This window comes from Coptis chinensis, chromosome 6, assembly GCF_015680905.1.
Source record: "Coptis chinensis isolate HL-2020 chromosome 6, ASM1568090v1, whole genome shotgun sequence".
Taxonomy (NCBI): Eukaryota; Viridiplantae; Streptophyta; class Magnoliopsida; order Ranunculales; family Ranunculaceae; genus Coptis; species Coptis chinensis.
The window spans coordinates 18,225,191-18,251,898 of record NC_141461.1 but is presented as its reverse complement, the minus strand read 5'-3'; the positions used below and the strand labels follow the sequence as shown (position 1 = coordinate 18,251,898).

Genomic DNA, 26,708 nt, shown 5'->3' with positions numbered 1-26,708 from the left:
TTTTTGTACCAATTTTACTCTTAACTAGCCATCGTACAGTATGCAGTGCTCCCATTTTCCTAACTTTTTGAGACCGAGCATCGCTGAACTATGAACTATGATGTTATTATTGATGAAAACCAAGTTTAGGAAGCCATTAGAAGTTATAAGCCTATAACTTCATGTTTTCCCACAGGAATTGGAATTGGATTCAATTTGGCATCTTGAATGTCAACTGTGTTCTGTATATAAAAAAAAAGGAAAACTGTCATTGTTCTACACACTTCTGAAAATGCACAGTAACTGACACTGTTCTACACACATCCAAGTAGAGTCAGCAGGAAGCACATTTGACAGTGACAAAGAGAATTTGTAGTAGTAATATTAGTACCATTTTATAATGTTGATACTAAGCAAGACTTTACTTTCCTCTGGTTTTTCTATCTTTAGCTTAATACTGTGGTGTTCAAAGATTGTCTTTTGCTCATTCTGTTTTGAGCAATTTTATTTCCTATCGCTGACGGTGGTAGTTCAAGTAGACTACCAAAGAAGATTCCATGATCTGTTTAAAACTTGAATCTAATGAGAAATTAACTTTCCGTTCTTTCAACACTCGGCATGGAAATCCTGAAATATTTTTTTGTAGGTGTAACTTGTTAAGATCATCTGTCTCGGTATGGCTAACTGATCAATGATTTAAACAAGTGGAAATCCATCGTTTGTTACCAGTGGCTTTGGTTACTCAGCGGGCACTCTATTGTTTGCTGAGTGTTCCATTATTTCCCTTGGTTGGTCACTTGGTCTACAGTCTGCACTGCGTGTAGATTTTGTTTCCCTCATGATTTTTTGCATTTGTTATTGAATATGGCTTTGGTGGGTTATGCACTTATGCCTAGTGTTTTCTTGTGATACAGTTTCCATCTCAGACAACTCTGAGTAGTTTTGTCTGTCTTATGTTGTGATAGATCACAAAATGGATTTGTTTGTTATTACAAAATAGAGGGCAACAATTTTTGCTGCCCTCTGACATTATCGTCTTTTAAGATATCTGCAGCCCCAAGTAATTTTGGGTTAAATCGCAACCGAAGTACCAAAGAGTAAAAACTCAATCGATTCAAACTATTACGAAGACTTGAACAATCTGCAGACAAGCAAAATAAGTACCTTTTCAATACCTAAGTTGTTATGGAGTATAGAGCCCAAACTTTGGAGACAGGTGTGTATCACGAGATGGTGTCGCAATACCAGTGTCAGTCACTTCTGAAAATGCACAGAACAAAGAGGAAAATGAATATGCAAAAGACGGTATCACATACTAGGATAGTACATAGTCGCATACACAAAAAAGTCCAAAATAAAATTGTATGTTACCCAATTTCTCTATTTGGCAGCATGAATTGCCCAACCTGTAGTTTTTTTATGATTCTGTTTTATGCGGAATGTGTCTGTCTAGTTTTATGACTTTTATCTCATTTCCTTACATGTTGTGCTTGGGGTTTCACTTACTAAATTCCTTCACTTCAAAAGCTTGCATTTTCTATCTTGCATCATAAAGTTTGGGTTGTAATTGAAATTTGACTATTGTTAGCTATTGACGATTATTCTGGGGATAGTCATGCCACTAAAAAAAAAGGGAAAGTTGTCTCTAAGTGTAAGAGGCAGTCCAGTCAACCAACAGAGGCATAAAGGGATAGTCTAACTGGAACATCTTTGTTTATATAAGTTAGTTCAATTAAACCATTCCTAATGCAGGACCTACACATTTCGTCTATATATAAGACGATCCATTCCAACTAACAAAAGGGGGCATAGAGTAACCCAATGTGAACATCTACTCTTTTTAAGTTAGTTAAATTGAACCATTCTGACCAACACATCTCTCTTCATTTGAAATTTGAAATTTTGACAAAATATTTCGGTACAACTTACTGTAAGGTCGGATTTCAAAATTCAAATTCAAATTTTAGGCGGGTTTCGAGATTTCACCGAAATTTAAAATCCAATTTCCTATCTTTCTAAGACGGTCCAGTCCAACCATCCAATGCAGATGGAGTTAGCCTAATCTGAACGTCTTTTATTTTAAAGTTGGTTCTAATGAACCGTTCTTAAGACAGGTCCAACACAATTTCCTATCTTTCTAAGACGGTCCAGTCTAACCATCCAATGCAGATGGAGTTAGCCTAATCTGAACGTCTTTTATTTTAAAGTTGGTTCTAATGAACCGTTCTTAAGACAAGTCCAACACAATTTCCTATCTTTCTAAGACGGTCCAGTCCAACCATCCAATGCAGATGGAGTTAGCCTAATCTGAACGTCTTTTATTTTAAAGTTGGTTCTAATGAACCGTTCGTAAGACAGGTCCAACACAATTTCCTATCTTTCTAAGACGGTCCAGTCCAACCATCCAATGCAGATGGAGTTAGCCTAATCTGAACGTCTTTTATTTTTAGGTTAGTTTTGATCAAAATTAAAACTCTAACTAATTTGAAATTTTGGTAAAATGTTTTAGACCAATACATGTAAACAATGAAAGTCGAAACATCAAAATTAAAATATGTAAAATGTTTGGTTCCAAAATATATAAGAAACTCAATTCCATTCTATCAAAGTCTTTACAAAAACTTTTCATCGCAAAAAATGTTTCTTCATGTATCCTCTGTAAAAGTATAAAATATTTCAAACATCTATTTGCCCAACTACACTAATCGACAAAAATTGGATCTCCTTGAAAAGCCTCGGCAGGCAATCCCTTGAACATTCAACCCTTGGGATGCCTCCACACGGATTTTCACTAGAATTTCCCAGTCTTTTGCTATTTCTAGACTATTCCTGCTCCAAAACAACACTATTTTTGGAATTGGGCAACCATCTTCCAAATCTAGTTTAATGTAATGATTACTATTAACATAACTGATCCCAAGCACATTAACATTATTTAGATCCACTGGGGATCTCATAGGGAGAAAGGTATAACAATATGATGTAGAGAACTGTACAAGCACAACGTCAAATCTCGACGCAAACAAATACTTAGTAATAGGCATATCCATCCATTTGTTCCTCTTGGCACGAGTTCTCTTCTTTTTCCTTATCCTTTTATTTAATCCATCAACAGCTTCTTGGGAAAATATCCTCACATAATATTCCTCAAATCTCTACTCATCTCAGATACAAGAATCATTTCCATCTTATTAAACCTTCCCATATAAGAGTGACCTTCCATAGTTTTTGCCATCCCATGATTATGACGACCATAATCAACTCTTAGTGTCCATCTATCTAAACTACCACGTTCAAAACACGCTTTTAATTTAAAAGGACAATTCATCTTTTTGTTCCAAAGATTTCTCAACGCCTTTTCGTTTTGCTTCTACCTTTTTATGAGATCGAAATTTACCACCACGCTCACATATCAAAATAAGTCTAGGAGCCTTCCCACCAATTGCATTTTGAAATTTCCCAGTGACGATAATAGCTCCCACTTCACTTCCTTTATGTTGTGTCCAATCAATCAAATCTTGACGACTATCAAATACCTATAAATCAATTTAAGTATTCATTAATCCATGAGTAAGAAGGTATTAAATCAAAAAAGTAAGTTTCAAAACATATATTCATCCATGCATACCATGTTGGTGTTAAAATGTTCGGTTTGATCTATGTAGTGCTCCTCCGAAGATGCATTTGAATTTTGTGAAGTCCGAAGTGCATCAATTGGTACCTCATTGTGACTGTATAGAGGATCCTATAACATTTACAGTGAATTATAATGTTACCTAAAAATTTGTCACAAGAAAAATATGGGATATCTATCAAAGTAACTAAGAGACGGCTAAATTAGACTGTCTAATACTTCATAAGTCGCTCCAGTTGGGGCGCTAGAGTCTTAGAAAGTTAGTTGGCCTGGGACGTCTCGAACGTAAGACTATTCTCATTTCCCAACACTCACTATTCAAATCAACCATTAAACAGAAGAGATCATCCTTATAGATTGAATTTGCATAAATACTTTGTAATCACATTTTGTACAAGTCGTCCTCATAATGATTTCATAATAAATTGATATTGGAATCATTATGAACAATAGTTGTATATGGAGTTACCTCGTCTTGGTCGCCGTCTTGGTCACTTGATTGAAATTTCTCTTCATTAAATAGTTCATTTTTCACATTAAAAACATCATATGCCCATTCCATTTCACTCAATGTCATCAAAAAAAAAATGAAAAACAAAAAGATGGGTTGTAAATAGAAATAGAACAAAAGAATTTGAAAAAGAAAATGAATATGTGTAGAGAAAGAAGAGATGTGTGGGTTAAGTTTATTTGGATTGGAAAATGAGAGGAGTGGGAAAAAAAAAGTGTGGGTTTAAGGAAGGTTTCTTGAGAGAGAGTAAAAAGACAAAACTTGAGTAAAAAGACAAAAGTTAAAATTTATGTGTTTTCACTTTTTAAGAAGAGTCTGCCCTAAGAGATTATTTAGGGACATATCTGGTATTAAATTTTTTTAAAATGGGGTCTGCCTTGAGATATATGGGGTCTGTATATAGCAATTCCCAAATAATAATTAAGGGACGAAAGTTTGAGAGAGATACTTGATTTCAAAGTGAAACCGTTTACTTTGGTAATAAGAGTTTAATAAGAGCTCATAAATTCCATCGAGAATAAGCCTAAAAGAGGTTTCAAAATGCTCTAGACCATACACGTGTCTCCTATCCAACGCAGATCCCTAGAAAATCCCGACCACCCTTTGTCTACTCATTTTGTTTTATTATAATAGATATATATAGCGCCTAACCCGTCTAGAAAGCCTACGACTAGGGCTTCCCCAATCCGACTCTTGCCTAAGCGTGTTTTAGAACATTACTCACAAATGAATCTTTCAATGTGGTCTACCATTTGTAACAAAAAACTGCACTTTGATCTATAAGATCTTAAGCTGCTCAACTCTGCTAATTGGTTTTGAGTTGGATGCTTCAAAATTATAATTTCGGTTAGAGTAATAGACACAAGTTTTACTTCATTACCAGCCACTCCCGTTATAGCCACTCCCATTATAGCCACTCCCGAGCCACTCCATCTACGTACAAAACCATATCTCATCCTACCAGTTGAATTAAGGGCTAATATATTGTAGATATGATCTCTCCACCATGAATAACATGCCCACAAAATTTCGATTCATTCAAATATGTTTAACCTAATAAAATGTTATTATGAAATCGAAAAATTCTGGACCGTTAGATAAACGTTCAAAATTGAACACTAGTTTTCACAAACTTAGACATACCCAAATAGGATGAAAATTTGTGGGCATGCTATCCATTACGAGAAGATATTATCCACAAAAAATTAGGTCGTAATTCAATTTGTACGTAGATGGAGTAGCTCGGGAGTAGCTATAATTTTATTTTATTTTTGGTAATCTGGGAGTAGCTATAATGGGAGTGGCTCTATCCCTCTCTATAAAACCGCCTAGCGCCTAGCCCGTCTAGGAGGCCTAAGCACTAAGTGCTTCTCCACTGCTTGACTACTACCTAGCGTTTTTTAGAACATTACTCACAAATGAATCTTTCAATGTGGTCTAACATTTGTAACAAAAACTGCATTTTGATCTATAAGATCTTAAGCTGCTCAACTCTGCTAATTGGTTTTGAGTTGGATGTTTCAAAATTATAATTTTGGTTCAAGTAATAGACACAAGCTTTAGTTAATTACCAAAACACCAGTTTAGTTTAGAAAAGACATGATCGATGATCAGAATGAATAATTACTAATTATAGTCAGTGATGAATGTGACCTTATTCCAGCCCAAAAAAATGGACCACTAAAACGCGTTCAATCCGAAACCGACTTTTTTTTAAGACAGAATCCTCCATGATTCTTGGTGCAACGATTCATGGTTTGAACTTCTGCCCATCCAATGCATTCATAGTTTTCTCAGTATTTTGTCTCAAGAAATGTTAGTCATGCGCATGCCCATATCTCTTTTCAGAATATCTCCCCGAAATAATAGCAGAACAGCTAATAGTTAGAAAACAACCTTAAATGCTAAATGCCCCCTACATGTACACTTCTTGGGTTCTACAGTTTCATCCTCCACAAAGATCTTCATTTAGATTCAGCTCTTAACTAAATTCTAGTTGACCTGATCTAATTTTTATTGTTTTTGTAAGATAATGGTAATACCGCCCATACCTCTAACCCTTTCAAGTTTCAATACCTATCGTTCTTATTTTGTACACCGGTGGTCGTTCTTTTTTAATACTGCAGTTGTCCTCGTTGCTGCAATTAAATTGACCATGTGTTGTAAACATACAAGAACTACATCCCCGTGACCCCGTCTGTTTATAAAGATGTAAAATTAGATTAGATAAGTTGTTATGATAATGGAATCAATTCTTCGCATAAAAAGGAAATAACATTGGTTTATATGGTTCTTTCCATATTATGATATTAATACACTACGTCCTTGTCCCATGGACCACTTCTAATAATGTGACCCAAGCATGGATATTAACAACAAGCCGATGTGTGTGAACATCCTAGTTTTAATGGATATCATATCAACTTTGTCTTTGAACGAGTTAACAATTTGGTATACGGATAATCTAATCTGGTATTGAGAAGAAAAATATCATTTGCATTTATACCTAATCTACTAAAATGTTTTACATCTACTGAGTCGCAATAGTAGGTCTAAAAAGTAGGTCCGTATAGCACCACTCATTAACAATTTGGTATACGGATAATCTAATCTGGTATTGAGAAGAAAAATATCATTTGCATTTATGCCTAATCTACTAAATGTTTTAGGGTGAACTAGTGTTACCCCCACTAAATGAGCCAATTAGGATCTCCCCTTACTAGATGGGAAATTAGGGTCTCCCCCTAAACACACAGTACTGTTAACTTTCAAGTCAAATAACTGAAAATGACATAAGTCCTCCCACCTAATTAAAATTGAATATTTTCTTTTTGAAAACAATAAAGGCATTTGTGTAATTTTTAATTTTTTGACTTGAAGTTAACGGTCAAACCAAATTAACCGTGTGTGTGTTTAGGGGGAGATCCTACTTTCCCATCCAGTGGGGGAAATCCTAATTGGCTCATCTAGTGGGGGTAATACTAGTTAACCCTTCCAATTTTTTTTGTTGAAGTCTGTGTATTTGAAAATCTACAAAACAACTCGTACTGAACTCTTGGCTCTTATTACACAGTACTGTCTGTATTTGGGTTAATGATAAATGTGCTTTCCTTTCCATACGGATACTCTAGTACAAAGTCCAAACTACAATACCAAAGGATAACTACAGACAAACATGTATGATACAAGGAAGTTGAAGTGAGGAGATTAGCTTTCCATGAACAACTGCTTAGGCAAAATCAAAATGTTGGCTGAAGAAAGAAATGCATATACTTTTACTCCTTCCTTGAACGATTTCCCAAAGTATAACTAACTAGTTCATATGAGCGGCCTGCTTTTTCCATAGCTCCTTTATAACGCCTCCACTTGTTTCAACGGAAGGAACAATAGTTTTCTTGACATTAATTACATACAGATCTATCTGTAAACTGAAATTCCAAAACTTGGAAGGAAAGCAACAAACGTACTGAATTTTTTTTTTGAGGAACGCGTAAGAACGATGATGTTGTATGGACAAAATATAAATTAAATTAGATGACTGACTGGAGGAGGATCATCAATGGAAGTGTTCAATAGTTGTGTGTTAACCAAAGGAAAGAAATGAAGAATCACAGGTCACTTCTACATAGTGGACAAGAACCCTGTTTGATAAGCCACTGATCGATACAATGTCGATGAAACATGTGGTGACAATAGGGCAAGTTGCGAACAGTATCGCCAATCTGGAAGTTCTGTAAAGAGGAAAAGAATTGAACTTAAATAATGCATAAACCTCTTAGTACTTCATCTGTAAAGAGGAAAAAAATTCAAGTCGAACCTGAAGGCATACTGAACAGGGGATCTTCTCTCCACAAGAATCCACATTATTTTGAGTTGTGATTTCAATTATTGGGATGTTTTCAACTAAATCACTGGGCAACCCTTTGGCTTCAGTCTCAAATATGTCCAGAACCTCGTCAGAGCTTGCTTCAATTTCATCCATCTGAAAATTCATTAATTCCAAGTTTCCAACTTACAGTGAGACAACTGCAGTGTTTAGAATCAATGGCATGACTAATATTGAGAGCTAATTAGTACCCGATTCCGCATTGGACACAGCATCATTGCACCAACTCTCTCCCGAACTAGTCTACCACTCAGAACGCTTCCAAGAACATCAATCTATTAATAGAACAAAACCCAAAATATGAATTGGATGTCAGGAAAAAGATTAGGAGACAACAATTTCATAATGCTAAACTCAAGAGCCGCCCCCGATCTCTGTGAAATGGTACTGTACATAACAAGGGTTTGGTAAAGAAAGAAATTTAGTCACCAAGTAGCGCAACCACTGAACTCCTTTTTCATTGTTTTTCCAGAGACGGCGAACAGATTCAAAAACCTCAATTGATAATAAAGCTCCTGAGACAGAACCAATTGCTGCACCACGAAAAAGTCCACAGCCAGTTTCTTGGCCTGTTACAGCTCCTGTTATGGCTCCTAACAGAGTACCCCCTGCAAAAGAGCACAGGGAAAAATGTATTCGTCAGTGGCAATTTGAGACACTGCCTTTTCTTTAAATGTAGATGCTTAATCCCCCTAACTCTACCAGAGCCCACAATCTCACAGTCTGCAAATCTACATTTTAAAACGTCCATTATGAATTTTATGGTTCTGTTTCAATCTTCTTTTATTTAAGGGCCATTTCTCAAATGACAAAAACTAAGAACACCTACCTGAGTTGTTTCCAACAAGAACTACTGTTCCTAATAAATACATAAAATATAAAAATAACATAAATATCAATGGTACAAAATAGATCAATGTCATTCATGGTAGTTGTTAATACTAGAGCACTTGAGAGAAAATCCATGTCAAGAACATAAAAGAAGTTCAATGTTCCATTGAGATTCGAGAATAACTAAAATCATGCAGAGAAGACTACATAAGAAAGGAATGTTTCTTTTTCCTTCAAACTTTAACCAACATAGGAACCATCTTTGAAACATAACAAGAAACAAATATTAAGAAAGTAAGAAACCATGACTAACAAACTGCAAAAAAGAAGCTGAAGAATGCAGATACTATATTTCCAAGAACTGCAGAAACGGTCATGCTGAAAATTTGGATATATCTTCCAACCCGAACTACAAATGATGATGATAATGATGTCGCTGAAGACGGGTTTGTGCAGAACTCCATATTTTGGTGGAAAATTAAACAAAGCTTAGGACATCATAACAAAGTTAGGACAATATATATTTAAAACTAAGGAATGAGATACAAGGATATTTAGTCGTTCAGACAAGATGGAATAACAAACTCGACTTAAACCAACTAACACTTAAGCTCTCTTGTTTCTCTTTTAATTTGAAGATCGAAGAAACAGAACACTTGACGTATTGGCTTAACGGTTGTTCACCTGTCCCCATATGTGGGACTTAATGGATTTGAAAGTTAGTAGGGTCGCCTAGGGTAGTTTTGACCCCTGTAGTTACCATTGCAATCTACACTCGTCATGACTAAACGGAACTTTTCACCCGGAACCCAACTTAAATGTAAGTTCACCAGATAAGAAATTTTCTTCTTTAGGAAAAGGCTGTATACTACAATATATGTCCTTGATCAACGTCATTGTCCCTTTATACACTACAGTATGTTCCAATCAAATTTGTTAGTGATGTGTGCTCCTGGCCTCCTACATGACTTTAGCTATGAAGTAACTATCAATAATTTTCATTTCCCTTTTTCGGTAAAGATCCAAATTAGTTTTTTTTTTTTTCCCTGAAGAGTGAAGAGGATGTTTCCTAAAGTGCGTAGAGAAAATTGTTGCATTTCGCATCTAGCAATTGAAAGGAACTTTGGATTTCCAACAACTTATCAAGATTAGAATAGACGTCCATCAATAATTGGGTGGGAAACGAAAGTCAAACAAAGTGAAGTTTGAAAGATGTTAGTCATAAAACTGTTGCAATAAAAAAAATTAGCAATAACGTATCGTCATTTTATATCAATCAGTTAACAGTCATTCTAGTACATTACGTACCTTACAATTTGAATTCCAAAATATAGCATTCTTTTCTATCCTGAAAAACCTTGAATTAATGTGATTGTGTTTTCCATACCGTTAATCAGAATTTTCATCCTGGCCGTTATGGGAAGGAATTGCCTTGAACCTTTTGATAGAGAGGTGCATGGGGTATTCACAAAACTGAATAACTGAATGAGCTCAAGGACGTTCGGTCCATTTGCAGGATTAAACCAAACAGGAGGTCATGTTCCTTTTGCAGCGTCAGTAAGAAACCAAACTATTGTGAGGTACTGATATGCGTTGCAGTTAGACCTTCTGTCACCTTCAAATACATCGTCGTCGCTCTCTATTAAAATAAAGTGGTCGTTAACACGAACCAGCAGAAAAGGAGTCACAAAAGGCATATCATGAGATGGGGATATTGTCGTGGCTTCACAAAATTCAGTCTTAAGACCTGACACGTTACACACCTGCGTAAATACAGCTGCCCATAATAGATGAAGCAGGAGGACCTTATATCCAACTCAAGCAGCCTTTGTACCACCAGCTTAAACTTTTTATGCGAAAAAAGGACAAAAACATAAAAACACAGATGCAGACTCACAGAAACACTTATATGCTCCAACGGAACAACAGATGTCTAGGGGCTTGAAAAAGAAACTAAAATCTGCATTCATTCTCTATATCCCTCTTTTAACCCTCAATGCCTTAGGGTACATGAGTAATGTTAAATTTTTATTTATTTTAAAAAAAAAAAACCGAATGTTTAATTTCTATTCAGAAGGGGTTTGCGGCGCAATCTGTAGCTCACTTGACCTGTAAATCCTTTCTATAAAACTCATGCCATTGTTTCTTTGGTTTCACTTCACCTTTTGTATCTTAAAGAACTTGGATATCATCAGTCGGGTACGTTTATAAATCACTCCTAAGTTACCTTTACCAAGTTTTCATAAAGGCGTTCCTACCGCAGCCTTGACTGACTCTCTGTTTTTGCAAACATCAAACTAACTCAATCACTTCATCCTGACCGAGATAACGTTGCCCAGCTTGCAGAAGCTGTTTTTGTTTGTTGTCGCCAGTACTGGGTGGGCACTTGGCTGTTCTGATGGCAGGAGGCAGCAGTGGTAGTGATTGTTGAAAACGACTGTTGACCATGGTTTCAGCCTTTGTATTTTCTGCTGCCACTACATCTCCATGTTATGCTGGTGAAGGTCATACTGCCAGAGAACGGATTCTCTCCTGTCTCTGCCAGTCTATCCAGAGAACAACTCAGTTAAACATAAAAATGACACCCAAACTCTGTCAGTGTGTGCTGTGTACACTTGTGTCAACCTGAAATGTGTTTTCTGTATTGAGCATATCTTGCATCAGTGAGTCAGATTCATGATTCTCGCATTCTCAGGATGGTTTAATAATAGCAATTGACCACTGTCCACTCTCTAGGTTCTGAGAAGAATAGAATAAATGCAGGACGGCTATAAATTTGGAATTACCATGTTAAATGGTGAAGCTTCATTTTGACTGCTGAATCCTGTTGAAAACTGTGGGTGTTGCTTTGACAAAGTAATGACAGGAGTAGAAACAGGCAAAAAAGAACCAGTCTAAAAACTCTGAGGCAATAATCATTTCTTCTGTTGGCTGTGCATTGGATGCGTGACCTTCTCGCCTTTCTCAGAAACTTTGTATCCTTGAGTTGTTGAAGGGCTGATAACATGGGAGGGATCATCAGTAACTTTCGCTTCACTCATTTGATTCACAAGCTGCCGTTGTACAATATAGTTTTCCTGAGCAGTTGAGGTTGCTTCTGTTGCCTCTTCTATTGCTTCAGCATCTGATCGGAATGGATGAGACCTCCTGCTTGAGGATTCTGAATTAAGCTTGTGACTTTGCAATTTCTGTTGTTTCTTATGGAAATCTGAAGAAACAGGGATTATTATCGAAGAAGAATGTGACTGTTTTGAACAGCGCGCGGTGATTCCGACTGCAAAGACACCTGTTGCCGACCCAAGGAGCTAGTTTCAGGAAATGATAATACAGAAGGCTGGGAATATGATTGGCCATTGGGCATTGAGGAGTTTAAGACAGCATGATGCTGATTCTGTTTTTGTTGCTTTTTCTGTTTCTGTTGCTGCTGGGGATGATTCCTATTCACTAATCGTTGCTTGAGCTGCTTCTCTTTAGCAAGCGGAGGAATGTCAATCTGCTTCTGTTGGATTGAAGCGGAGTTGCTGCCTTGAAGATGAGAGTGGTCAGGGTTGCTAAATGGGTGCGACTGTTGGGGCTTCTGATGCTGCTGACGCTGGCTTGGATCTTTTTGAACAGATGAAGAGCCTACGTGATCAAAGAAACCAGTGGATAACCCATTGACAGAAAGAGTGTCTTGGCTGCTCCCTCGTCTGACCTGCACCTCAAGCTCTTTCATTGTCTCTCGTTTTTGGTCTCCTGGATTTGGAGTCTGCAACATTAAAAGAAAACTTAATGTCAGTAAACAAAAACCAATAATGTGTAATTAAAGTAATGGTATTTGCTAGAAAATAAGTAAAACGAAGGGTGGAATCATACCATCTGAGTCACTACAATACTGTTTGGAGAAGAAATTACTTCAGTTTGTTCAGGAAAATGTTTTGTCAGTTTCATTGAAAGTCAATTATGGTTATAAAATAATTAATGCGCATTAATATAAGGGAAGATGACGGTTCCATCAATGAGGTAAAGATACTGAGAATTTAAATGGAGTTGAGGATAACTAATACGATATCGCAGACTACAACTTACTTGATATCAACACGTTGTGTTTTGGTCAGACCTTTCACTATGTAAAAGAGAGTTAATCTCTCAGAATTCATTTACAGAAAGCTAGTCCTAAATTTATGCATTTTGCTAAACTAATCAGAAAACTAATTACAGTGACTGTTCATTTTTATTTTCCTCTTGGAGTTAAAAGTCTGCAAAATAGCTAGTAAAGGGTCACATGCCATTCAAGTCTCACCCCTTTAATTCCAATCACAGGTTTGTTTTATAAGGAATTATATATATATATATATATATATATATATATATATATATAGTCCTTCTCTAAAAAGTAGCTACTTAACTTTAAAATAAGTATGTAAATAAAACTTCACCTACAAAATGAATTCAAACCTATTTTTTTGTGGATACGATATACTCATTATTAAGATCATCTCTAAAAAAATTCAACTCATTTGAAACCTTTAACATTGGCAAAAAACGATTACAAAAACTTAGCATTTCTGGACCGTTAGATTTCTTTATATATATATATATATATATATATATATATATATATATATATATATATATTCTCTAAAAGTAGCTACTTAACTTTAAAATAAGTATGTAAATAAAACTTCACCTACAAAATGAATTCAAACCTATTTTTTTGTGGATATGATATACTCATTATTAAGATCATCTCTAAAAAAATTCAACTCATTTGGAAACCTCTAACATTGGCAAAAAACGATTACAAAAACTTAACATTTCTGGACCGTTAGATTTCTTTTTAAAGATGCTAACAATTTTTATCTATGTTAGAGGTTTCCAAATGAGCTGAAATTTTGTAGAGATGATTTTAATATTGAATATATCATATCTACAAAAATAGGTTTGAATTCATTTTGTAGGTGAAGTTTTACTCACGTACTTATTTTAAAGTTAACTTAAGTAGCTACTTTTTAGAGAAGGACTATATATTTATATATATAGGGTCGAGCCTCGTGTTGACATCTTATTTTGCAATGAGGTTAGACATGTTCAAATGTCTTGATATTTTGTGGAGATTCAATCCATGGTAGGAAGATCTTCTCTACCAGAAATCAGCCCTTAGTTCATTGTGTAAGTTGTAGATGTCAAAATAAGATGTCAACGTAGCCTGACCCATATATATATATATATATATATATCGTTTTGTTTCTTCAAAAGCTTTCATGAACTCACCCGCACCATATGCAAAGTCTCACGACGTATCACTCTCGAATTTCCCTCGCAAGAAGCAGCTGCAACTCGCATACTAATAGAGCTTGGTGTTCTAATCCTGTTGGACGAAAGTAAACTTCCAGAAAGAGACATGTTCGTTGCAGCATGTGAACCTATCCTCTGCAACCCAGGGTGAGGAGTTGCAAGGCTTCTATTCATCCCATGCATCATCTCTGTTCCACTTTCCCCGTGTGGTATTTGAACACTATGATCAGAAGCAGGCAAAACCCCTGGGACAGAAGAGCTTGAGTACTGAGTTCTAGGAATAGATAGGACTCGACTTAGTTGTCGCACTTTTTGCTGTTCAGAAATCAGTAAAGACGGTCCTCTTGCCAAACCAAATTCATTACCATACCTAAAGATTCATGTAACAACCCATCCATGTTAGTTAAAGGAGTTAAATGATGATAAATCGTACTTTCATGTTGTAGATCATGATCAAGGTGTGTACCTCGTAGAGGGCGTACATGTGGTAGATGGTGTTGACAAGCTATTGTCCTTGATCATATCAGCAGATCCTTGTGGCATAGAACTTGTGGTGTCAACAGGAACTACCGGCACCAAAGAAACAGTGTTTAAAGTCATTAAACCACTAGGATGAGATCTTTGATATCCATGGGAGAAAACATCTGGGCCTGATGTAGTCGAGTCACACAGATCAAGTGGCCTTCATTTCAAATAAAACAAGTTATAATGTTACTCTAGAGGAGACAAAAACAAACAAACAAAGAGCAAAAATAATAATAAATGCAAGAACACGAGAACATGCACTGTAAGCAATTGGAGATAAATCAAAGAGTGAATATATATCACAAAATGGGTAACTTATTTTGCTATTCACAATTACAAGACAAAGACTTACGTTAGAGGGCCTCCATTCGAGTTAGCTTGGGAAATAGAAAGAACTTGAGAACTGTGGACTGGCATTTTTTGTTTCTGGTCCAAAGTATTATTCTGAGTTAAGAAGAGAATCAAATCAAAAACACAGATACAAAAATAAATTTAAGTAAAATGGAAAAAATCATTAACTAGTTAGAGACTATAAAATAAGAGCATCACATAAGCTAGTTTAACGAGGGAGAAAAACCAAAAGCTACCATATGAGGTGGTTTTTGAAGTCAAAGAACACTGATCTACAGTCCAATATTCTTGATCGTGTTGATTGTCCCCACTAAACGAATACGACCAATATAAAGTGCAGTGAAACGTGGCTGCTATAGAAACATCTGATTATGGATCTTGGAAGCAGTTGAAGTCCCAAGCTAAATGATGTGAGAATAAACTCCAGGCACAACCTTCACCCATTGGGGCAAATTAAGCACCCATAGGACATCCTCAGAGTATCACAGTCCAGCCACATTTATGACAACCCGTACTCAGGCTTCAATACCAGTTTTACATGACTCAATTCCTTTTAACAAACCCACTACCCAACTTAACCACCTCCGAAGGTCCTCAATCATACCATGCTTAAGTAACCCGACCCACTAGGAAATTAAAGGAAAAGTTTACCTCCATGCCCTAGACGGCTAGACCAACTACAGAACCCACAACGAGCCCCATTTACCTAGATCTCTTTAATTTAACCTCTAAATATTTAAGGAACCTCCAAATAATTGAGATGATTCTGCAACTTAACAGGTTAAGAAAAAAGTTTTATTTACAAGCACACACTACAGGTAAGAACTTAATCAAATATATGCCTCCTCAAAAGATCATCTTGCATTTAGAAATAATATCAATTGTCGAGAACCTTTCGGATTCTAGACACCACCTAATGGACATTGACGCCTACCACTTAGTGCTGTTTATTAAAATTGCTGTTACAACCTCCAAACATGTGCAGTGTGAGACAAATAATACAAACCAGTTATGTCGATCCAACTCGTGATTTTACACCAGTATTATCTTGGAACTAAATATCAATAGTGAGGCAAGCTTTGCAGGTGTTTTCTTTTCTTTCCCTTTCCTTTTTTTTCTTTATGGATAAAGTTAGAATTTAATAATTAAATATAATCAATGGGCACGCAAGCTTTGCAAGTATTTTCCTTGTAGGAGTTTTATGTCTTATGCTTACGCCTCTTAAAATGCACATCTAAATACAAAGTTATGAACCCACAATATCAAGATAAAGACAGTACACTCGAGATGACCAAAAAATAACCTGACTTTTCAAAGTGTGTCCCTGCTTCCCAATCAAAATGATTTTCTGAAAACGAGACTTGAGAATATCAAATTCTGTTGAATCCACCACACGCGGACACACATTTCTGCCATTGTCCTAAGGCAATGTGCAACACCGGAAAAAAAAAACAGACAAAAAGTTGAGCTTAGGTAGATAACAAAAGAGGTAATTTGTCTTCCATACACAATATAAGTCATAAAAGATGCATCTTTTATTTATTAAGAAAGGAAAAATAATCATGCCTTAAAAACATCGGGCGAAGTAAATGAGTTTAAAGATGATCCGAAATCTTCTTCATTACTATCAGAACCATCACTGGCACAATTTTCCAGTATAACTTTGTGGCGCTCCTTGCATTCTTTAGGTTTCCGAAAGATGCACTGTCAGTGTTGGACAGGCTCAAAACACATTAGCATCTTTTGTCTTTATACAATGGTTAATAAATAGAATAAATAACAAGTTCAAGTCAATACAACAACATGTGAACCTCAATTGGAACATCCTTTGGACTGAATAAAGTGGAGGAAGAACTCCAACCATATTTACCTTGAATAGCAGAGTACTGTTGATTGCATCACTTACGAGCTCCCAATTCGGGCCCAAATCATGTACAAAGACAAAAAGTGCCTGTAATAGTAACACAAATGTACTTATTCCCGATTCCCAACAGCAATCCAAGAAAGAGCATATAATGAAAAAGAGCACAATAACCTGGTCTTGAGACGGAGACCATGAATTTCCTGACCTTGATTCTGATTGTCCGGTAGGCATCTGCATAGAAGGTATAATTTGGACATTTTGACAGAAAAAGAATTGCTAACAACACATAAGATACACCAAAAGATACTTCAGGGGCTCAAATTAAGGACACACCGCTACAAAGAGAGACTTAAATATACTCGTAAGGTTAAACAAGACAAAGTTAAAAGGACATGAGCAAGCTGATCGAGATGTTAAGATTCACCATATATTGACATTAACACACACCAAATTCTGCAGGACACAGAAATCAACACATGCAATGTGTAAATTTATGAATGCATAAAGTGATAAGTAAAATAAAATAAAAACAGGTGAAAAGCCATATAAACCTGGGTGGAGAAGCATCTGGTTTGAATCAGATTCAACATCAGCAGTCAAAGCTTTCCAAAAGAATGAAGGTGCATTGGATGATCAGAGCCGCATGGGACAAGGTCAAAACAAGGGCAGACTGGATCGACATCACTTGTACTTGGCATGAAGCTAACTCTTAAACAGTGGAGCATCCAACTCAAAACAAATTGGCGATGAGTAGAGAGGCCCGGAAACTTTTATACTGTACTGCAAAACTTTATATAAGTCCTATGTGGGACTATGGTAAACATCACTTGTGTTACTTGAGCCTAACTCGTTGACAACATACTTAGGTGACTTAGAGTGAATGGGTCATTTGGGCCACATACAATAGCAAGCTCTGATACTATTTTAAACATTGGGGCGTCCAACTCAAAACCAACTGCCTATGAATGGAGAGACCCAGGAACTTATTGACGGTTATCCAAGGCTTCCAAAGTCCCATGTTGAACTATAATATACATCTCAACACGCCCCCTCACATGTGGCGTCGCTTGAGCCTAACACGTAGGCAAACATACTTGGATCACGTGAAATAAAAAACGAGCCCTTTGGATCACGTGAAGAAGCATTACCGTTGGATATTGGTCTTAGGGTGGTATCCATAACATTTCCTTAAAAAAAAGGGAGAGGGGGAGGGTCATCCCTAACTAACCCTTTATTTTTTTTAAAAAAACTGTAATTCTTCATATAACTGATTTTATTTATTATTTATTTACTGCTAAAGGTATCTGTATCGATAGCAAAAAGAGTTAGGAGGATTCTACGAATGCCTAGCTCGGTTACACACAACGAAGCAACCTTCGGAAGAATCAAATTCAAAGGAACTTTAAGTTCAGAAAAGTATATTTACGTTTATTTACTTTCAAGCAACCAGAAAATAGAACAAAACATGTACACAACAAAATATCAACTAAAACATTAAAATGGCAGAGCATACCTGCAGAGATTTAGTCTTCTTACGCCGATGCCGACAAGAAACCTTTTTCATGGACTTATTTAGGTTGGACGCATTACTTGTTTCTGAAGCCAGTGGACATCCAGTCCGTGCAATGATACCTTGAGTAAATGTATCTGATAGTTTCTCAAGGATACTTGGCTTCTTCACCACATGTTGGCCAAGTGGACCTTTAAAGCAAGCAGTCAAACGTCTTAGACATAAATAATAGCATGAAACATGCTCTTACATCTGATAAAGTAAGCTGTGTACTAGTAGATTTAAGATGAGGAGCTTACCACTATAACCATTTGATTCATGCTGATGATACTCTGATCTTTGTTCTGAGTGGTCTCTCTGCAATCATACAGGATAAGAATCAGATAAGCAGTTAGAAAAGAGGTTGAATACAATGTCTTGTTTGACCAGTGACCCAGAGAAACAGCAAAACCATTGTAAGGAAACAGGGGGCATTTGGAAGTTCGTCCTTTTTGCCAGTTATTGGGCTTTATGGAATGAATGATATGTTTGGAGCTCTTTAGAAACAAGAAGTGTGCCTAAAGCAATCATTTTGTCTCTAGTGGATTGTGGACTCACGGAATATTTATTCCTGGTTAATTGTAATGAAGATGGGAATCCTACTTAAAAACAATTGTCAAGTGGAGAGGCCTCAGGATTTATATATATGATTGCAAGGCCTTAGACACCCAATATGGGATTATAATCTCAACACATACCGTCACGTGTGGCGTGTTTTGAGCCTAGCGCGTGGACAATTTTTTTTTTTTTAAACGGGTTACTTGGAGTAACTTTGGCCCTTTGGGCCAAAGAAATAGCATGCACTGATACCATATTGAATATGGGCATCCAACTTAAAACCAATTGGGCGACAAGTGGAAAGGCCCCAGGATTTATATATTTCATTGCAAGGCTTTAGACACCCGATATACGATTATAATCTCAACAACTTGTTTTGGCTTATCAAGGTCCTCTGTTACTATATTACTTCTTAATAAAGTTGGTATTGCTATACGTCAAGTTGAATATCATATGAAATTCAACTTCACTCATAAACAAGGCACAAAACAAAAAACAAATAAATACTGCATGTAAACAATTGTACATAAGTTACATGGAAAACATTCACAAGAATTATGAACCCCAAGTTTGACCGTGAGGTAAAGTCTTGTTGGTCTATTTTCAATTTTGTGTTAACTTAGTTATGGAAATTAAAATTAAAATTAAAATAAGTAACTATAATTTTTTTGGGTAAAGAAAAAAGGTTTGAGATAAGCTACAAGTACAAGACAAACTACCAAAACAAACAAACCAAAAAACACAATAAACTGAGCAGGGCCAGCCCTCCTATGCAATTGCAAGAATTTGTCTTGAGCTCAAATATAATATTCGAAGTTTAAAACTTGAAAGGGGGGAGAGAGATCCCCCCGGTTTTGCATGTACATCCGACCTTGGTCCAAAGGGTGTAACAATACATGTCAGAAATCTGTAAAATCTTATAGTTTATGTGTTCTTGTTACTATTGGCTTGCTATTTTTCCAAGTGAGTCGGTTAGAATAAAAACAGAAAATAGTACAGCACAAGGCAATTAGAATTTTTACTTTGCCAAAGAGTTTGCATTGAAATAGTTTGTTTCAGTTACAGGACCTCACCCTCACCCACCCTGCTATTTGGCGAAGACTGGGACCTGACTGTGAGTACTCTATATTTCTTGTTTGTCATTTAAGAGTATCATTATATGATTTACCTGCTGTATAGGAATCATAAATATTATAAAGATTATGCATCATGGGTCATGGGTCTCAAACTATGGAGCAACCAACTCAAAACCAATTGGTGGTACCGAGCAAAAAAATTTTAAAAAAAAAAAAACAATTGGTGGTGAGTGGAGAGGCCAAAGAACTCCTATAGTCCTATACTATGTGGGACTATATTAAACATCTCAACAATGGGAAAACATGTGCCTTCTAGTATGTCTTAGGTCATACCCTTTATTTTTTATCCAAGGAAAACCCAAAGAAAACTAAATTTCAGTTCTGGTGCTTAATATTAGTTATAGACAGCTGAGCTTTAGCAGTAAATTAGACAGTAGAGAAGGCAGATGCATCATACGATTTAAATTAACTTTGTTAAGGAATAAAATCACCTGTTCCTTTGGCCCAATGGTATCACGCTGCCACCCACATTCATATGCAGAATCCTAAAGCCAAGAAGGAAGTAAACAACTCAACCAGTGACCAGAGGAGAGAAATTAACAGAATAAGAAAGTGCCAAGTCTTTCCAGTAACGGTGTTATCAGTGTCTAGATCTTTCATGAGTTCTTACATACCACATGCCTAGCCTCTGCATTTTCAAGTGTTGCTGGTATTTCTGTGCAATCAGTAGGTAAGTTCTTTTGGAAGCCTCTTACACACTCAACATTCAAATATTTACTGATATGCAGATCCTCGTGTACAATATTTTGCTGATCCTGAAATGAATTAGTATCACCACTTGAAAGATCAGTTATCTTTCCCACTTGCACAACTTCAGAAGCTTCACCAATAGATGGACATTGAACACGCTTCCTTGAAACAGTACGCGCACGCTTTGTTGGAATTGAACCAATCTGCAGGATGTTTAGAGACCTTTTTTCCATTATTATGGATGAGTGAGACCCCAATTTATTCTCGCTGTGGTGTTCATAAGGTATACCACCTCTCACTTCATATGATCCTGCAGTGCATGACTTTGGTAAACCTTTCTGCCCCTTCAGAGACGATCTCAATGACTTGCAACCTCGAAAAGCTCCAGGCACATTATATGGGCTCATTTTTTCCTTCATCTCCAACACATGCATTCCCCAAAGCTTGGAACTCTAAACCCAAATAAAATCGTCATGAACATGAGGTCGTTTTACCAGTATGCCAAGAAACAAGTCATGATGTGTTACCTGATTTAGAATCATCCATTATAATATCAACTTCCTTTTGCTGCCTGTTGTCACCGGTTTTCTGAAACAATATCACTTCGCCAAATAAGTCAACAAACAGAAAAGCCTTTGGATTCAATATAAAGAACTTACATATTAGCTCAAAGGGGTAAAGGTTTGCATAAGGCAAGAAAGAGGCCCAGGAACTTATATACTTTTATGTCTCATGTGGGAACTTACAAACACAGAATGATAGAATAGGTCCAGGCGATATTAGATCGGACAGAGATACTGTTTTCATGTGATGTTAGTTGCTTTGAAACTTTGTTATGTTCTTGTGGTTCCACTTCAATTACATATTACTATTCATAGGTTGCTGTTCGCAAACTTAAGTTTTTAGGAACTTCATTAAGTACACTTGGACTACTTTACTTATTCGCTATAAACGCGGTCTTCAAATCTAATATTGGTGAAAGAAAAGTCCATGACCTTTGAACTTTTTTTCATTAGCCTGAACATATGTTGTATAATGTAAGGATGGTGTCCATTTAAAGATTTGAGAATATTGTTGTCCGCTCATCAGTTCATTCTATGTATTTTATGTGGCTGTAAGGGAGTCATGGACAACGGTCAAAGATGTGTTGTATACATGTACATATATGCATAATGTGATAATAAAAAAACACACACACAATGGCATGCACATAGCCACATAGGGCTCTCACGGAGATCAGTTATATGATTAATATATCTTACCATGAAGATCATTAGGAAAAGTCAATTACCTATAAAATATGGAATCCAATTATGAGGGGAAATAAAGGAAGCCATTGATTTTTTTTTATATGGCTAGAGAAGTCAGAATCAAAGCTAATAAATAACTCAACTACTCTCATGAGGCTTCAAGAGCAATTGTGGTATCAATAAGTATATAATTACCTTACTTTCTAACCAATCAGATTCCACTAAATTTCTGTAGCGTCCCCACGCACCAGTAGAAACTGTATAGAATAGACTTTCCTGGCAAGAAAATCTAAGTATAAGAATCATGTGCAACCATTTTGACAACAGGACAAGCAGAAGAAGAGAATGCACAAGTGTGTGATTCGTTCCTTTTAAGTCATCTCCTCTATAACAATGAAAGCTATAATCTTACAGATCTTTAAAACATTGAGGAAAATGAAAAGGGGGAAAAGGTAGTCACAGTCAGCGACTGAAAATTGAATATACGTAAGATTAACCAAATGTCATTGGCTTAACTACATAAGCGTATAAGAAAGGATGATCCCATACTTCTAAAAACTTCACTTCATGTGGGATCTCCACATTGCCCAAATCAGAAATCTTATCATCAAATTTATACCGAACAGCAGAAGCAACCGAGTGACAAACTTGGGCTGCAGCAGCTATCTTCCAAAGGCGCTCCTATGCACAAAAGCAGCAAGGTTGAATTGTAAAACTTATGATACATTTACTCCAACAAAAGGAATTCATCCAAAAGTAGCAACAGACAACTCTGTGATTGAATATACCGCAGAAGATTAAAATAAGTTTTTCTTTTATTGTTTTCATTTCTTTCTTTATCATTTGCTTGGAAAATGAAATCTGAACTGAAAAGGTAAACTGTAAATATGAAAAAATACCTGCATGAAGTCATTCGCTAACCATGCCATTTCCTCGAGTAGGTAATCCCAATGAGATCTTTCTCGTGTTTCTAAGAAAAAACTACACAGAGATAACTCTGCAATGCTTTTGTACCTTTCCTGATAAATGAGATTAGTCAGAACTTGACTTGCATTGAACATAGAAAATAACTAAAATTAGAACAAACCGGAAATTAAAATACAGAGGCATCAGAACCAACCTCTATAGCTTTTGCCTCTTTCAATATGGAATCTTCATGAGCCTGGTTCACCAATTTCAGGTTATCATTCAAGCAGCTCTGAGTCACAGGAGAGATTGTGGAATCCCCTTCAGAAAGAGTGTTCGATGTAAGCTCACAGCTAGAGCTATCCACAATCCTTGGAGATCTGCTTTGAGAGCTTGAACCTGGAATCTTGAAATTGGACACGTTCCCTGATTGGTTATTCAAATTTCCCTTTTCTTTTAACAAAACGCTGTCAACAGGTCCGAATTTCACATAATCTGTGCACGGTATCATTCCATTTTTCTTTAACAGATCCCTTATTGGATATTCGATTCTCAACCTTGACCGAAGAGCCCTTTTCACTGAGGTTTGGACAAGTAGAACACTCATTCCTAACAGCATCACTGACATCCTTATTACTGTTCTCTTTAGATATGTGGACGTTTAACTTAGGATTCCCTCCTAAAGCTAATGTTTGATCTTTAGTATTTACATTAGAGTTGACCTTCCTTGAAAATGGAGACTGATCCTTGGCAATATTTCCATGTAACTGATGGTTGCACTCAATGAAATAAGATTCCAACTGTAAAACATTTGTATTAATGGGCACTGATTGATTCTTTTTTTCAGTTGGCTTAAACCCACTGCACTGGAAAATACAAAGATTCTTCTCTTCTGCTGTTGCTGGCTCATACTTCAACTCATATTTTTCGGACCCTGTACTGAACTTGCAATCAGGCACAACTTTTCTTAGGCCACCAGTTGTTCCATGAGCCTTAACAGCAACAAGTTTCTTATTAAACTGATTATCAGAATCTAAAGTTTCAACATTACCATCCAGACATGTGGATTCAGAAGTATGAAGAGAAGATACGCTATGGCCTTTCGGATTGTTTGGTTTACACAAGTCATTTGTGATCCTTGAATTCTTGCACGAAGGTAAAGTCAAAGATTTGTTCCCATCACCCATAGGAGCACAATCAGTGGCGTGTGGTCTGATACTGACACCTTTTGATCTCGACTTGTTCCTCCGTGTATATGGCCGAATTTTTGACATACCGCAGAAGATTGCCGAGTCATTTCCATCATTTTTATTATATTTCCCCTCCGACAGAAAAGGCTGTTCTGATGGAGCAGAGTTACTTTTGCTAGGATAAAGAAAATTTCTCTTTCCCTCAGACATTGCACTACCACCGTTTAGAAGTACGTTTTACCAATGATGTTCTTTTCATCCTTTCATATCCTGGAAGACCGTCTGCTTTACCATTGCAATTGATAAAGTCGTCATTAGGAGAGGAAGTCAACACAAAGCTACCTTTTGCCTAAGCAATAACCACATTGTAACCACATATTGATATCATTTCAAACCAGTTATCAACTTTATACAAGGATACTACCTCGTCAGAAGCTATTAGACAAGTGAAGCAGACTGAAGGCTATCTGAAGTTCCAGGGCAGAGTTCAAAATACAAACGCGTTGCCCCTGGATAAAACAAATTAATTAAATCCCTGAATATGTGCAACGTTGCATCAGTTCCATAAACATGGCACTGCAACATCATACTTCCTCTAGAAATTCTAGCTTCCTTCTCCGCTCCTCAAGAACATTGTATTCCTGTCTGCATTTGGGTTAAGAATAAGCAGCCCAGCTATTTTACCTTAAATAATCATCCAGAAAAAAAAATTCAAAGATAAAAAAAAATAACAAACAAAAGCCATATATGTGCTACCTCAAATCTGCCTGAGTCCTTGCAATTGCTGCTTGACATGTAGAGGTGTAATTATTCCAATTCCGTCATCAATAGTGCCTCCTATATCTCAACCTCTGCAGTTATTATCGTAGCAGACTAAAGGCTATGTCCATGCACTCTTTTCAGTCCTGATCGTTAATCTATACTTCTTGAGCTCAAGGCTTTGGTCAAATGGAAGAGGCTGCTAAAAGAATAATAAGACAAGAATGAGGACGTAAGAATGTGAGGTCACCAAATGCATAGCAGAGTAATATAAGTGGCAATTACCATAAGTAAAACTGTAAAAGTATACCATATTCTTACCTGTTGAATAAATAAACAGAAGTGTGACAAAGGAGGGTTTAAAAAAAAGTATGAGAAAGTACTAGTATACTACGTTGGATAAGAAAGCACTGAAGCATAGAGACATGTCATGTGTATCAGATTGCACCCACAGGCCAAAAATTAAAATACTAAACGAGAAGTCTGGACTTAACAGAGTTACACTTCTTAGCATTTCACTAGGAAGATATTGGAGTTGCCCTCTTTATATACCTAATTCTTGTGTTCTTCTCCTAAACGAGAAGTCTTGAGTTCAAATAGTATAGATAAACAAAAGTTTAACCGTCTGTTCTATGAAGTTATTTTGTTCTAAGAAGCCATTTTATTCTTCTCATCTTCTTTCAAAGAACCGTCTGTAGGCCATCCACAAAATCTTGACAGTAAAAAACTAAATGAGTACACAGAGCAAACAATATTGGGCTCCCATTGTGGTTATTCTTCTCTAGTCTATCTGTACAAGCAAAATGACTTCTCCTAGGAATGGTTGACCAAATCGAGGGATCTTCTTCTTTTTGAAAATCCACTCCAAACCATGTGTGTCATCCATGGTGCTAAGTTGACTAATCCCACCTCAAGAATTGTCACTCCGCATGGGATCCTAACCGATGTGACTAAAGCACCGACTGCAATCATCACCTTGCATGGGCTAGGCACCTTTCCAAGGTAAGACGTACCACTTGTCGTATTACATTCTTTCTTCTTTTCTTTTGATCAGTATGACATTCTTTCTCCAGTTTACCTCTCATGCTTCTCACTCCTACAGCATTTACCACCTCTGTGAAGTATCAAACCAATACTCCTGAACAGCCCAAATTGTCAAGGAGTGGAAAGCTAATTAGTAATTACTTAATCAGGATCCTAACATTAATTCCACTATGCTTCCAAGTCAACATCCTCGTCGGCCCACTCGACACTACCCCATCATAGTATTTCCTCTATGGATGCTCCACTCATATATCAATATTTCATCACCAGGCACCATGCTTGTAAACAATACTGCAGAATTTTAACCTAGCCTCTACGACGCCCCTCCCAAAAAAGCAGCTAAATATAGTGGCACAATGGCATTGTCCGAGATAATAGCATGAAATAAGGTTAACATATATGTAAAATATAAAGCATTCACTAAGACTTAGAGCCATTTTAAGATAATTAAAATTTGTAGACAACATGTTTGTATAAATGCATGAAAGAAGACGTAAAGCTAATGAGTAAAATACCATAGTGGTAAAATTCCAAAAAACTTCCCACGTCTTGTTTACTTTTCCCTTTGAAGAAAAACTCGAGCATGTACTGCATTTCAAGCAGCACTACTTGAACTGCCCAAACTATTTCTTCAAGTTTATACATTATACATTTGTAGCTGAGCACTCAAATGTAGAACTCAACTCAAACTTTAAAGCCATTGAATGAAACAGTGGAATGGAAGTAATCAAACTATGGGGTTTGTGTTGCGTTCATGGTCATGTGCAT

General features: G+C 36.5%; 2 protein-coding genes across 2 annotated transcripts; both read right to left on the bottom strand.

Moving 5' to 3' along the window:
• Positions 1-7,145: 7,145 nt before the first annotated feature.
• LOC147491896 (NEP1-interacting protein-like 1) lies at positions 7,146-9,627 on the bottom strand. The gene is made up of 5 exons (XM_086565763.1): positions 9,155-9,627; positions 8,440-8,618; positions 8,202-8,285; positions 7,942-8,106; positions 7,146-7,855 (listed from the first exon to the last, which is right to left on the bottom strand). The coding sequence occupies exons 1-5, from the start codon at positions 9,303-9,305 to the stop codon at positions 7,733-7,735; spliced, it is 702 nt and encodes a 233-aa protein (XP_086421889.1). The 5' UTR covers positions 9,306-9,627; the 3' UTR covers positions 7,146-7,732.
• A 1,162-nt stretch (positions 9,628-10,789) lies between these two features.
• On the bottom strand, positions 10,790-25,209 carry LOC147491895 (chromatin modification-related protein EAF1 A-like). The gene is made up of 22 exons (XM_086567353.1): positions 25,182-25,209; positions 24,894-24,921; positions 24,728-24,782; positions 24,595-24,646; positions 23,658-23,980; positions 23,162-23,599; positions 22,941-23,060; positions 22,591-22,722; positions 22,237-22,317; positions 21,319-21,379; positions 20,716-21,242; positions 20,533-20,586; positions 18,668-18,725; positions 18,372-18,559; positions 17,030-17,089; positions 16,865-16,945; positions 16,561-16,698; positions 16,298-16,414; positions 14,996-15,087; positions 14,585-14,800; positions 14,095-14,488; positions 10,790-12,589 (listed from the first exon to the last, which is right to left on the bottom strand). The coding sequence occupies exons 1-22, from the start codon at positions 25,207-25,209 to the stop codon at positions 12,068-12,070; spliced, it is 3,765 nt and encodes a 1,254-aa protein (XP_086423479.1). The 3' UTR covers positions 10,790-12,067.
• Positions 25,210-26,708: the final 1,499 nt, after the last annotated feature.

Bases quoted from the DNA above. Each gene is read 5' to 3' on its own strand.
- LOC147491896 (XM_086565763.1), bottom strand. From the start codon at position 9,305: ATGGAGTTCTGCACAAACCCGTCTTCAGCGACATCATTATCATCATCA. The intron at 8,286-8,439 runs GTGACTAAATTT...TTCTATTAATAG, and splicing joins TTCAGTGGTTGCGCTACTTG to ATTGATGTTCTTGGAAGCGT. The intron at 8,107-8,201 runs GTACTAATTAGC...ATGAATTTTCAG, and splicing joins TGTGTCCAATGCGGAATCGG to ATGGATGAAATTGAAGCAAG.
- LOC147491895 (XM_086567353.1), bottom strand. From the start codon at position 25,209: ATGGTATACTTTTACAGTTTTACTTATG. The intron at 21,243-21,318 runs GTAACACATCAT...TTTGGGTTTAGA, and splicing joins AATGGATGATTCTAAATCAG to GTTCCAAGCTTTGGGGAATG. The intron at 15,088-16,297 runs GTTATTTTTTGG...TTCTTAACTCAG, and splicing joins GACACACTTTGAAAAGTCAG to AATAATACTTTGGACCAGAA.